Genomic DNA, 15,443 nt, shown 5'->3' with positions numbered 1-15,443 from the left:
AGATAACTGTGTGACATATACATTTTTAAGATAATGCCACTAGTGTATTTTCAACTCATGTATCATCATTTGATAGCAAAGCTCTTATGAATTACTATTGTTTGTCACTACATTAAGCTTTCTTAAATTAATGTACATACATTAAATTAATGTACTGTACAACAGTTCACTTAACTGTTGAGTGTTTAGCTTTACATCATGCATGCTGATTTCATATCTATTCCCCGGGGAATGGCAAAATTCATATATACCTGACAAAAGAAATTAACTTCAACAGAAATAAACGTTTCTTCTTTCTTTGTTCAGTGTAATAAAGATAAAGAGATTGTTGAGTATCCTATTACGCACAATATCATTAAACTTGTCTGCTATTATAACTGACTTTAAATTTCATAAATTTACTTATACGCTAGACAAATACAAATCATTATAGACAAATTATAGATTAGTTACTTCCAAGAAAAATATTTAGTCTTAGTTTAAACTCCTGTTTGAACCCAGTTCAATGTACTTAAACTTAATATTCTATTTCCAAACTAATGCGTTGTGGTATTGATCTTTTTAAATATATCAATGTGTAGCTAGTAGATAAAGACTAAAGTTCTCGACAAATTACATCATCAATTGAGGCTATTTTCAATTCAAAATATCGTTTGAAAAAAAAGTATGAATAATTTACATGTTATGCTTAAGAAGTTACTTTTACCTTTGTATTAATGTTCTTTTAGTTAGACGCAAAAAAAGTTATTTCCAAAATTTACCAGTACTATAACTGATGTAAAATATTTTAACCAATCTATCTTTAATGCATATTTACCCACTGTCCTTATTTAAGGACAGTTGTATTTGTTTCTTTTACTGCAATAAAGGTTAACTTCCGTATGTTTGTTATCCCTATTCATATAACTATCTTCAACATTTCGACAGGGTTAATCTGGGTTAAAATGGGTTAAGATGTACGCTCGCGAATATGTTTAGCGTAAAAGTGTAACATTTTAATAGCTAGCTCAACCAGACTGTTTAAACTTATGGCTAGGTGACACTATTAACATGAATCTAATAGTCGATCATTCACTTTAAGTTATATCTGCAATTACATCAAATGTTCATACATGACACAACTGCGAGGCCTCAAGAAGGTTAATAATAATTTACTGCCAGTTTTCCTTTCCCATAATACATTCTTCTCTTTTGTAATCAATAAAAACGCTTTCGTCACCTGTGCAGTATACATATAAGTGAGATCAATTCACCATGAAATCTATTCTCCCTTCCTGTATTTACTATATATTTACTGACGAAAGATTCGAAGAGCAAAGAAGTCAGTATAGCAGCAATATGAATGCATTTAGAAATTCCTTATACAATTTATGATACCGCTGGTACACACGAAAATCTCTTTCGTGCTCTTTCATAACACTTTATGAATTTTTGTTCTTTTTTCAGAGACGCTGAAACCACCACGTAAGCTTTATCATTTTATCTTATTTTATGAAAGTTAAAGGTCTATATTACCAGTCGTTTTATAACATGCCATTTCAAATTAACAGCCGTTCTTGTGTGCAATATTTTCACGTATTCCAGATCATGAGTTATTAGCAATACAAATTAAAATGTTCAGTGAAGTTCTTCAGTTTCATAACTTCCTGCACAATACAACTATAAGTATATCCTCTTCAAAGTAATGAAATAGTTCTACTGGAAGTGATATACTAATGATTCAAACCCGTTGTTGAAGTCATTTTGTATATTAAGGTAGCAAACCTCAACCAGATTTTTCATCAACTTAATGCCATAGAAGGTACATTAATTTTACAACTGATTGGTAACACTTTTATAAACTAGAGTGAGGTGGTTGTGACTGAGACTGCAGAGTAGATGTTAACTTGGTTTCTCTAAGAGTTTCAACTACCAGCACTATCAGGTGCTTTAAGGTTTACGTGAAAGAAAAAAAATCTATATAATTTTAATAATATTAAATAACAATAGTTTAGTCGTTAGAGACCATGAAATGACAGTCTATATATTGATGTTTTTATCTTTATCATCAACAGCTTCATACTCTCCAGCGAAGACATTATATGATTTAGTTCATTTAGATCTAAGATGACACCTTTATATTGTGTTGTTACATAAGATTGAGGAAAGGTATTAAAAGTGTTTTTCCAGCGGTCACCTAAAATGTTAAATTTATCGAAGATCTTAAAAAATCATACTGAAGTTCGAAACCCAGGATTTTGTATATTTTCGTATAAATATATTTTAATGTAATATAAGAATCATTTGTATTTTCTTTTATCATTTAGCCCCACCTATCATCGATCCAGCTTTCTTACAACCAGGTAAGTTTTCAGTATATGAATCTCTGGTGTTTTCCCTTTTCCCATTTTAATTTTTGAAGCAATAATATGTTAAACAAGAGGATGTAAAACATATCTTTTGATAATGCTCATCGAAAACATCAAATGAAAAATCAGATGACTTGGATTTCGAGTGGCGAGGTTTAAACAATATCTTTCCACCTACTGAATTCGTCAAACGCAATTATAATTACAGCACATCACGTTGCAGAGAAACATTGTTTTCACATTCAAAAAGCACGTACTTGCACACTGCACACACACACTGAACACACACACACACACACACACACACACACACACATACGTACATACATTTATATACACACGGACACATACACACAAGCACTCATACACGTACACATAGATTTAGTTTACTTTTCTGTTAAGGTATGATCAACAAAAAATACTCCATACTGTCTGAGATAAACACTGTTTAATCCATATAAAATATAGTTATGTGCTTCACTTAATTTCATACACTGGAGATGTTGTATATGTAGGTTTTAATAGCACACCTAGTGTTTCAAAGCAATATGTGGGCTCTGAGCTATGATCAATACAAGTTACAGATCGGGACGACAGAACAAGAGAAATCACAAGGAAAAAACGAGGAAAAGATGGTCCAGAAATTGGAAGGGGGAAAAATAAAACAGAAAAAGAAAAGTAAAAAAGAAGAGAATTAGAATCATGTCTTCTTTGTCCGAGAAGCAATAAAGCTAGTTGGTGTATAATCAACAGAAGGGGTCAAAGTCTGCGATACAGCTGCTCAATCCCGAGATGAGGTGGAGTGTTCTCCAATTCGTCAAAAGAAACTTGGCCATATGTTTGCATTTGCTGAAAATTTCTCATTTGGAATTCAGCAGTGCGGTGGAATTCTTAGTTTTAAAAAGTATATGCGATCATTCAGCTACGCATAACTTGCATTTTTTAGACTCAGTAACACGTGGTATGGATTTTTATACGATTTTCTAGCTTAGTGGCTTTACTTTTGTTCATACCCAAATCAGAGGTAGATCAAACGAGTAAGGCTTTTAATTTCATGTCACTAGTAGCATTTCCTCTCAAAAGAAATGTCAGAGGATTTTTAGAAGCTTTAAATGCTTGTGTTGATTTTTCCTCTCGAGAAATAGAAGTTCTAGCAGACATGCGCTTCCAGAAAAGTGTAGTTTCCTAAGTATTATATATTTGCTCTGGTGTTTAGCCCTTCAACAACCAATTTCTCAGCTGCTCAAGATAACTAGTAGCAATCTCTGTATTAGCACTCGCAGTTTCACCAGTCATTTATATGTCATGCAAATTCATGCAATTCTTGCAGCTTTCAAACAAGCTTTGCCAGCCAAAAAGAGTTCTTCATTAGAAATTTCAAATTCGATTTTTTTAGAAAATCGCCATATAAAGTTTTGGCGCTTTTTAAAATTACTATCGTGTTTATCGGCACGTTAGGCGGATTCTGATCTTCGATCATCTATATACCAGAAAGACGTTTTATTTTCGGCATTACATTGGAGGTATGGAAAAATAGGGTCTGGGCAAACACTGAGTATCTTTTTGAGCATTTGACATAATTTTCTCTCTATTGTCACGTATCGTTCCCACTGTAGACGTTGCAGTATTTAATGTTTTGGCTCTATAACTTAGTTCTCCCTTATTAAGACTTTTTAAAACATCAAGTTTAATATCCAGTATGATCCCTGTACAGTTCCTTTTCGCACTATTACCTTCTTCATTGTTTCTTTGCTGACATCTTAAAATGAAGGTAAATTTAACAACATCTGCGATTAATTATCCACATGTAGTAAAAACAATTGGCCTAGGAAAGAAAGAGCGGAAAATTGTGAGAGCTGAAAATTATGAGACCGGAAAATTGTGAGAGCGGGAAATTCAGAAAGTGGAAAATTGTCTTATCCTATGGATGTAATAACGCAAATGAAATGAAAAGTTGAAGGACTGAAGAAGAGAAAGTATTATATAATTGCAGTTAGGTGAAAGGTCACCAAATTTTACAGGCAATCCGCTCCTTGCACTTCTGACTTAAAACATACTCACACACATATACACACACACACACGAACACACATACGTACACATTCACACACACCCCCACACACACGTTCATGTACATGTATGTGTTGGCGTACATGCTGATATCTGTTGCAGCCTGTTGGATTTGAAAGTTGGTTGTTGATAATGGTGATAATGTGGGTTGCACGGGTTTAGATGTTATGGATGGTGGGCGATTATTGTTGGTGGTGTGTTGGCTATATTGTTCTTGCTAATTGCAATGTTGTGGCTGTTTAGCTTCAAGACAACCCTCATAGACTTAAGATCCAAGACATTTCATTCAACTTTTAAAATACACTATGTTACCACATTATATATTTTCATTTGAAACGGATTTGCTTATCTTCTTCATACAATATCTTCATGTTACTGTTAGTAGTTGTGTTGGTGTTGATGATAGAAACCCACACATATATACATACGTGCATACAACGTATATACATACATATATGCATGCATACATATACATTCATTTATACATTATGATCACTATATAACATGTGTGCATGTATGTATGTAACATGATGATAATTTTTCAAATTGTTAACTATATTTTTGATCTTAATTACAACGCAAAGGCCCATTGAGAGGAAATTGTAGTTTTAAATTGTTCACAATTAAAAATTACACAAACCGAGTTTCCGTAAGAATGAAATTGCAGAAGTTATCCAGAATTTAAAAATCATACTTTACAATTTCCATAAGCTGGAAATCTCTTAAGCTGAGATAACCGTAACGCAGGGGATTCATCCATATATATTGATACATACGCTCATAAATGTCTAATTCCATGGCCATATATGCACGTACGAATTGCCAAACATTGATATATATATAAATATGTATATATATATATATATATATATATTATATATATATATATATATATATATATAATATATATATATATATAATAAAATATTAGGGAATAAATCCAAACTTACAGGGAAAAATCAGATTTAGGATTATATCCAATTTTATAGTATAAATATATTATATTATATTATATTAGAGATAAAACCACTATTAGGCAAATCAAACGCTGAAAAACATAAGCCAATACATAAAATTAATTTAATTTATATTATTTTAAATATATATCAAAAGTATTAAAAGTTTAATAAAAGATAAAGAGTATATATATATATATATATATATGTATATATATTTACACACACACTCACATACATACACGCACACACATATTAATATGTATATCTGAATTTTTTCTTCCAGTAATGCATATGTTTATCCGTGTGTCGGTGGCTTATATAAAAGGAACTTTTCTGGAAGAATTGAAATTTGAACATGTGGAAAAATGTGCGCACAGATGTATGAATAATACTAAATGTAAATCATTTAACTTCGATGATCTCGTAAAAACTTGTCAGCTATATTCTATCAGTGCTGCAACTGGTATCACTTTGACACCTAGTGAATGTCCGTACAGGGAGTACTACCAACGAATCGGTAAGTAACAAATGACATTAAAAGATGTTATTGTATTCGTAAGAGCAAAATCTTAAGTTTAATGTTTTTGATATAAAAAAACAAGATAAAGACAGAGAATTGTTGCGCAATTTTGAAGTAGTGGTGAATGTATATATAAATATAAACTTTCATGGGATCAACAGTTTCATAGGAGCAGCACAAGCATCTAATGAATCAGGTTCTTGCGCCGACTCCACGAAACTTTAAGCTGCTTGGGGTCGAATCAAACGCTTTTTAAAAATAAAAATAAAGATGATGATGATGATGATGATGATGATAATAATAATAATACTAATAAGATATTATTATAAAAGATCAGACAAAAAGGATGTGTTTATTAATTGACATGAGTATTCCCTGTGATCACAATATAGCGGCGAAAGAATTTGACAAGATTAGTAAATATAAAGACCTGCTAATAGAAACTGAAAAAATGTGGCATCTCAAGGCGACTACAGTACCAGTGATTGTAGGATCTCTAGGAATGATAAAAAAAGGTACTGAAACCTATTTGAAAATGATTCCAGGTTCACCATCCCTACAGGAAGTGCAAAAAATCGTATTAACTGGAACGGCTCATGTACTGAGAAGAACACTATCGCTGTGACAATAACATCCATCCATGAATTCATTTATTTATTAATTTTTAAATACATATTTTATCTGTGAATTTGCGCGTGTAATCTGGGAATGCATACAATGCCCTTCTCTGCCCTAGGTGTATGGAAAACACTCGGCGAGAAACTTTGAAGAAAGAAGGAAAAAAAATAATGATAATAATAAGCTGTATAAGGCCTGTAGAGGCCTTATACAGCTGGAAAACGACTATAAAATAACCACCATAGGACTGCAAAAATATCTACTTCAGAAGGAAGGAAAACTGATACAAATAGCGGCAAAACACGAGCAAAACAAAAAACTGTTCTCAGTATTTAAGGAAGCTGACAAATACAAACAAGAAATCATACCACCTAATAAATATGAAGAAGAAGAAGAAGATGAAGAAACAACAAAAGCTATAAAACAAATGAAATCCAAACTAAAACTAGAACAGCAAAGAACCATGATAAAACGATGGCAAGAAAAGCCCCTTCATGGTAAATACTGGACTAAACTAAATGCAAAAGAAATAGACAAAGAAAAGTTCCAGCAATGGTTGAGAAGCTCAGGACTCAAAGCAGAGACGGAGGGATTTTTAATTGCAGCACAAGACCAAAGCCTCCCCACCAGAAATTACCAAAAATATGTAATGAAAAGAAATATAACAAGTAACTGCAGAATATGTGGAGATGGACAAGAAACAATAAATCATATTATCTCTGGCTGCCCAGTCCTGGCTAAGAAGGAATATATTCACAGACATGACAGAGTTGGAACCTACATACATTGGAAGCTATGCCAACATTATGGAATAACAACAGAAAAAAGATGGTATAGGCACACACCAGAAAAGGTCACAGAAAACGAGAAAGCAACCATACTCTGGGATATGCCGATACACACAGATAGAGAAATTAAGGCCAACAGACCAGATATAGTTGTCAGAGATCATGAAGGAAAAAATGCTTTCTAATTGATGTATCAATACCGGCAGATGACAACGTGTCTCTAAGAGAAATGGAGAAACTTTCAAAATACAAAGACCTGGAAATAGAGGTAACCAGAATGTGGAATCTAAAAGCAGAAACAATTCCTATCATAGTAGGTGCATTAGGCATGATAAAAAAATATTCAGACAAATACATAACAAAAACACCAGGACTTACAAACACATATAACATACAGAAAATTGCACTACTAGGCACTGCACACATCCTACGCAGAACACTTTCCATACAATAACCATCAGAGCATCACAACAAATCACAGCACATACCCAAGGCACACACAGCCGCGCTGGGTAGTGAAGTGAAAGCACGCTATAAAAATAAAACTACTGAATAATAATAGTAATAATAATAATAATAATAATAATAATAATAATAATAATAATAATAATAATAATGAAGAGTGGCCATGGGTATTTATGACTGGAATTAACAATGAAGATTGCCATACTTGGTCTAAACACCTACCCGAAAAACCATGATGACTGGATGTTAAAACTTGTCTTAAAGCATAAAAACAAGAAAGCATCATACTCAGTTAGAAAACAGGCAAAGGAAGGTCAAAGTGAATTCCAAATACAACAAATCCCAGAATTAGACATACTGGAAACAAGCACAGAAAAATCTAAGCGTATGAAAACCCGTGCTAAAACTACTGCCTTAGATATTCTTACAGATAAATGTCAATTAAAACCTCTCAATTGAAAATACCCAAAGAGAGCTAACAATGCCGATGTTGAAAAAACACTTACCTATCATTGGTTAGTGTCTTCTGGCTTAAAGAAGAAAGGATGGGAGAGGTTTGATCAGTTTCCAGGACTGTATCGGAGCAGAGGAAAACAGCCTAAGGTGGTATATAAAAATGCCGTGGAGCCACTGTTGAAACACACGAAGAAGGCGGGCGTCATCAAAACTGAAAATTGTGTAACTAAAAAAAATTTAAACAAAAAATAGACAAAAAACGAAAAAACATGGATGGAAAAATGTACGTTCAGTTTGCAGGAGATGAAAACGCCAAGACAGATTCAGAAGTCCAGTGGATATGAATGAGAAGGAGTGACCTGAAGATAAGAACAGAAGCACTCATACACACAGCTCATGAACAAGCCTTAAGGACCAATTATATGAAGTGCAGAATTGACAACACTACCGATTGCGACAAATGCAAAGTATGTGATGAGAGAGATGAAACGGTATGGCACATCGTTAAAGAATGCCCGAGATTGGCACAACGCGAATACAAACGACGCCATGACAATGTGGCAAGAATGATCCATTGGAAGCTCTGTGGAAATCACAGCCTACAAAGAGTAAAGTCGTGGTATGAATAAACCCCAGGAGGAGTTACCGAAAATGAGAACTGCAAAATCCTGTTGTGTGTAATGATCCAGTACGATCACCTGACCAGACATAAGAAACCGGACATCGTTGTGGTGAATAAAAGAGAAAGAACATGTATGATTATCGACATTGCATGCCCCGGTGACAACAAGATCAATATGAAAGACGAAGAAAAAATAAGCAATTACGACGATTTAAAGTGGGAAATACGAAGGTTGTGGTCAATGAAGAGAGTAGACGTGATACATAGTAAATAGTGCACTTGGAAGTATCAGCACTCAACTGTCAGCATGGCTGAAAAAGATCGGTGCAAGTGTAAAGGTAGAACACTTACAAACATCAGCACTGCTTGGAACTGCAAGAATTCATCGCAGGGTTCTTGAAGCATGACCAGTAACCAAGTGTCACCTTAATCTGCTGGCTGTGGACAGCTGACACTTTCTATCATACCCAGCAAAATAAGCTGTGAGTTTTCATGTAATAACAATCATCGCACATCTGTCTGGGGTCATTGTTGTGACTTGACAAATGACTAAAAACTCCGGTGCATTTCTACCTACACTTTGTTACGAAGGATTAATAATAATAATAATAATAATAATAATAATAATAATAATAATAATAATAATATAATAATAATAATAAAATGAACTTGAAGGCCTATTGCGCACCGTGAAAGCATTCAGCGATGACATCGGGATGGAGTTTGGACTTGAGAAGTGTGCCAAGGCCACTTTCCAGAAAGGGAAAGTGAAGACCACAAATTCAGTCGTGTTAGATGTTGACACAGTCATAAGAGAGCTTGAGCAAGAACAAACATACAAATATTTAGGGATAAATGAAGGCTCTGGTATTCAGCATGCAAGCATGAAAGAGAAAATCAGGAAGGAATGTTATAGGAGAGTTCGTGCAGTCCTGAAATCTGAATTAAATGCACGTAACAAGGTGTTAGCTATAAATTCCTTAGCAGTTCCAGTTGTTACTTATAGCTACAATGTGTTGAACTGGAATATGAGTGAAGTAAAGAATATAGATAGAAAAATACGCAAGCTGCTGAGTTGTAATAGGATGCACCACCCAAAGGCAGACGTAGATCGCCTTTACCTTCCCAGAGCCCAAGGAGGTCGAGGCCTGATCCAATTTGAACTAGCTTACAAAACAACCACAATTGGACTGGCCAAATATCTCGAAATATCGAATGACTCGATGCTAAAGCTCGTGGAACATCACGAGAGACGAAAGAAGCTTCATTCTATCATAAAGGAAAGCAAAAGATTTGCTATTGATCTCGTGCAGGATACCCAAACTGAACAACCCGAGGGAAGTACGGCAACTATTGTTGCAAAGAAGGTGAAAATGATGGCAATGAAAAAAGCGCACGAGCAATTGGCTGATAGGTGGGAGGAGAAACCTCTGCACGGCAAATATGTGACCCGCAGCAAACAAGCTGATGTTGACCAGAAGCAAACCCATCAGTGGCTACGGAGCTCAGGGCTAAAAGCAGAGAGCGAAGGTTTCATCCTGGCTGCTCAAGATCAAAGCCTATTAACCCGGAACTACCAGGCCAATGTGATGAAAAATGGAGCAGACCCAAAATGCCGATTCTGCAACGACATGATTGAAACAGTGGACCACCTAATCTCTGGATGTAAAGTCTTAGCACCAGTGGAGTATAAATTAAGACATGACAGAGTTGGCCAATATCTCCACTGGCTAATAAGTCGGCATTACAATATCAAAACTGCCGACAAGTGGTATAATCACCACCCTGAGGCTGTAACTGAAGGAGAAAATGTAACCATTCTGTGGGACTTTCCAGTACATACAGACCGAACCATCAAGGCCAATAAACCAGATATTGTTGTGAAAGACCAAAACAATAAAGTTTGCTTATTGATCGACATGAGCATCCCCTGTGATCATAATATCTCAGCGAAAGAGTTTGACAAGCTCAGAAAATATAAAGACCTACTCATTGAAATTGAGAAAATGTGGCATCTCAAGGCGGTTACAATACCAGTGATCGTAGGAGCACTAGGAATGATCAAGAAGGGAACCGAAAATTATATGAGAATGATCCCTGGCTTACCATCCCTGCAAGAAGTGCAAAAGATTGTCTTAACTGGTACATCACACGTATTGAGAAGAGCATTGTCGATGTGAGAACTGTTGCTGCTCATGTATTTTAATTTAACTTAAAAAAAAAAATGAACGAACTACTGAGTTTGGTTTAATGGCCTACCATTGTATACTATGAGTTTCTTTGCCCTAGGAGTCGGGAAGACACTCGGCAAGAAATGGAAGCAAATTTGAAAGAAGAAAAAAAAAAAAAATAATAATAATACACATGCACAAACGTATCACAGATATACATAGAGTATGTAAACATAAATTGACCGATAGAACTGATGCACGTAACAAATGACAATATCTATGAGTTCATCCCATAAGTTATGTCCGAAGTTACCTTTTTTAAAATGGAATGAAATTGAATAGTATTTTAGAATGTCTAATGGAATTAAAAATTATTTTTATGCATTTGTGTACATTTAAACTAATTAAATATTACTTTACAGAATGATAAAATAAAAATTTCTTTGATTAAAACCCTTTCTAACACGGAAATATTCAAAGAGCATTTAAGGCACATAATGCTTTATTACTACTAAAAAGGAAACTCTGCAGACGAAGCGACTCGAAACATACACTCAGATTATGGGAAAGAATGCTTGAATGAAAGAACTTGCAGAAGATGGTCTGCAAAATTCAGAAGTGGAGATTTTAGCCTTGAAGATGAAGATCGAAAAGGACGTCCAGTTAAGTTTGATGATAAGCTCCTTGGGGCATTACTTGAAGAAAATTCTGCATTATCAGTTGAAGAATTGGCAATAAAGCTTAGTTCAAACCATACAACTGTTCATCGTCATCTTCAACAACTTGGAAATGTTCCTAGACTTGGAAAATGAGTGCCTCATGAATTGTCCGGAAGCAACCGCAAATCCCGAGTTGACATCTGCTCTTCTCTATTATCGCGAACTCATTTCACCCTTTTTGGATAGACTTGTGACTGGTGACGATAAATGGATCTTCTATCGAAATGGTAACCGTCGTAAACAGTGGCTTGGTAAAAGGGGAAAACCACAACCGAGAAGGGAACTTCATGGGAAAAAGGTTCTTCTCTCTATCTGGTGGGATTGCAAAAGAGCAATTCACTTTGAATTGTTACAATCTATGCTCAAGTCAACTGTCAGTAATAAGAGCGTTTGAACCAAACTTTGAAGAAACAAAAACCCGCTGTAGTGAATCGAAAAGGAGTGATGTTTCATCAGGACAATGCGCAACTCCACACTGCAAAGATCACATCACAGAAGATCGAAGAGCTTGGTTGTGAAAAAATTCCTCATCCACCTTATTTTCTCGACCTTGCTCCTTCAGACTACCATTTCTTTCATAGTTTACAGAATCATTTGAGGGACATAACTTTTGCAAGCCAGGAGGAGGTCGAAACGGACATTTCAGAGTTCTTCGCTTTGAAACCAAAAGAGTTTTACATTGATGGGATTAAAAAGTTTGTAAATAGATGAAAGGAAGTCATAGATAATCAAGGAAAGTACATTGATGATTAAATTTCAATTAAATATAACATTTGATCACTTGTTTTCTTTATTCAAAATTCGGACAGAACTTTGGGATGACCTGCTAATTTTCTTTTAAGGCGGCGAGCTGGCAGAAACGTTAGCACGCCGGGCGAAATACGTAGCCGTACTTCGTCTGCCGTTATGTTCTGAGTTCAAATTACGCCGCGGTCGACTTTGCCTTTCATCCTTTCGGGGTCGATAAATTAAGTACCAGTTACGCACTGGGGTCGATGTAATCGACTTAATCCGTTTGTCTGCCCTTGTTTGTCCCCTCTATGTTTAGCCCCTTGTGGGTAATAAAGAAACAGGTATTTCGTATGTCTTTACGTTCTGAGTTCAAATTCCGCCGAGGTCGACTTTGCCTTTCATCCTTTCGTGGTCGATAAATTAAGTGCCAGTTGCGCACTGGGGTCGATCTAATCGACTGGCCTTCTCCCGCCAAAATCCGGACCTTGTGCCTTGTGTTGAAAAGAGAATAAATACTTATTTTTCTTTTATTTACAGACAGTAAAACTGTTGTTATCTACGGTGCAACTATAGTGACGTGTATTCATATTTCTGAGTACAGTAACATTAAAACAGAAGGTGAATGTGAAACCCTGCGTATTAAAAAGAACTATACAGCAATGGAATACTCAAAATTCTTCAAGGGCTGTGGTGTTACTCACAATGCGGAAAAGACATACGGTTTGACTGGTAACATATTCTGGAAATTTAAGCGTACGTATCTATTTTATCATCATCATCATCATCATCATCATCGTCGTCGTCGTCGTCGTCTCCTTCTTCTTCTTCTTCTTCTTCTTCTTCTTCTTCTTCTTCTTCTTCTTCTTCTTCTTCTTCTTCTTCTTCTTCTTCTTCTTCTTCTTTTTCTCTTCTTTTCCTTCTTCTTCTTCTTCTTCTTCTTCTTCTTCTCCTTCTTCCTCTCCTAACATCGGGCTACAGCAAGTAACCTTAGATGGCAAGAACCCTCCTAAGCATCCTAGTTGTCCCTAATAACACTGTTTTCTGGAGCTGTACTAAACTGGGTTTCATGGCTATTTCCTCTATCCATCTGTTCAAATCTTTAGGTATAGTTCCCAATACACCTACATCTACTCGGATAAATTTTACCCGCACTTTCCATAATCTTTGTAATTCAATGATTAGGTCCTGCTATTTTGCTATTTTTTCTTATCTTCTCATATTGACTTTTTCGTTATTTGGATCTGTAAAGCCAATTATCTGACACTTTCTATTATCTTTATCTACTTCTACTAAATCAGGCCTTCTAGGTTCTATTACTTTGTCAGTCTGAAAGTTGAAGTTCCACAACATCTTACATTTCTTACTTTCTAATAGTTTACTAGGTTCATGTTCATATCAATTATCAGTATGGTCTACATAACTCCCTGTGGATTACTCTCCCTAGGTTGTCATGGCTTTTCTTGTATTCTTTCTGTGCCAGCATGCTACATTCACTTACTATATGAGTAAAACTTTCCTCTTTTGATTTGCGTAGCCTACAGTGGGAATCTATTTGATTTTTGTGTATCTTGGCTTTTATCCAATTAGTCCTTAATTCTTGATCTTATGCTGCTACTAACAAACTTTCTGCTCCCTCGTCAACCTTCCTTTCTGTAACCGTAACCATATCTCACTACTTCTGTTTGCTGCAGCTGTCTTTGAGAATCTACCATGGAAAGCCTTTTTCTGTTAGTTAGATAACATTTGTTCTTTTTTCTGGTTTTTAACTTTGTTTGGGTTTTTGGTTTCTCTATGTCTTGCTGTGACTCTAGCAGCTTTTAATAAACTTGCTTCACTATTACCTTATTATTATGAATTCCGTACTTAAGATACAACCCTCTTAAGTATATTTTTGCTTTCTTTCTTGACTATTCGTAGGTTAAAGGGGCATGCAACGTCAGCTATATATATAGCATATGTGGTGCACCTTGTCCACCACCACTAGGTCCGGTATGTTATGCTCTAGCACCTGATCTATTTGGATTGGGAAACTATCATTATTATTATAAATACAAATAGAGGTTGTTACATCCATAAAGGACAAGTGACTGGCATAAGCACTGTTGAATAAGACCTATAAAAATATATTCTTTATTCCAAGGTAACTCTGAAATATGACATCATAATAACGCACCTATGTTAACCGAAACACCTGCTGAGGACACGTCATCAGTTATAGTGGCTTCATAAACAGCGTCACCGTGTGCATTTTAGGGGAATATTAGTCACTGATAAAATCCTACCTCAGGGTTCAGCACAGCCCGGCTAGTTATTCTTTTTCTGTCTATTAAAACACTGAATATAAAGACAAGCAGTTTGCAACCATCTACGCATACAATGTTGGCTAAGATCTAAATATTATTGTGTAGTACATTCTAATCTGTGCACTGTTAACACTCCAGTAATATAAATATTTACTTTTGTTTTTTGCAGTAATGTTGGATGAAATTCCGAAAATGACTAAGGCTGTTAATTGACGCAAGCTGTTTTCTTCGGGACATGACTTCTTCTCTAACGATTATTGAAAAAGTTTAACAACATATACTCATAATAATATGTCAATACATATACCCACACACGCGCATACATAATATATAGGCGTGTATATAAAACACACACACACACACACACACACACACACGTATAATAACGTTCTTAAATAAAATATATTAGCATGCAAACTTTGGCTTTAAACTTATTCTTATTGCTTTTCTTTGGGTATGGTCGTCTGTGACAGAGCAGGCATGGTCAAAACCATACCTTGAATGTGTTCTTTATGAAATTTAATCTGTGTTTTGATATATACATGGCTGCTATTTTTAGCATATGCTATCACCACGTTTTTAAGGTCCAAATCCCTTGCAATATCTATACACCAATTACGAAGGGCATATGACAATAAAAGTCATGGTTAATAATATGGAAGCTCGAAGCAT

At 35.2% G+C, this 15,443-nt stretch overlaps 1 protein-coding gene across 2 annotated transcripts in view; it reads left to right on the top strand.

Annotated features, from left to right (window-relative positions):
* The window catches only part of LOC115209495, a 30,951-nt gene extending 15,803 nt beyond the window's left edge, over positions 1-15,148 (top strand). The window contains exons 1-5 of one of the 2 annotated variants that reach the window (XM_029777921.2): positions 1,400-1,464; positions 2,307-2,342; positions 5,661-5,894; positions 13,006-13,221; positions 14,941-15,148. In XM_029777921.2, the coding sequence (XP_029633781.2) occupies positions 5,663-5,894; positions 13,006-13,221; positions 14,941-14,984 (492 nt within the window). In that variant the 5' untranslated portion in view covers positions 1,400-1,464; positions 2,307-2,342; positions 5,661-5,662 and the 3' untranslated portion in view covers positions 14,985-15,148. Of the gene's footprint in view, positions 1-1,399; positions 1,465-2,306; positions 2,343-5,660; positions 5,895-13,005; positions 13,222-14,940 lie in introns of those variants that run through there. The other variant, XM_036501113.1, reaches the window with a different exon arrangement.
* The last annotated feature ends 295 nt before the right edge of the window (positions 15,149-15,443 follow it).

Source organism: Octopus sinensis, linkage group LG3, assembly GCF_006345805.1.
Source record: "Octopus sinensis linkage group LG3, ASM634580v1, whole genome shotgun sequence".
NCBI classification, from domain to species: Eukaryota; Metazoa; Mollusca; class Cephalopoda; order Octopoda; family Octopodidae; genus Octopus; species Octopus sinensis.
This window is presented reverse-complemented; position numbering and strand designations above follow the sequence as displayed.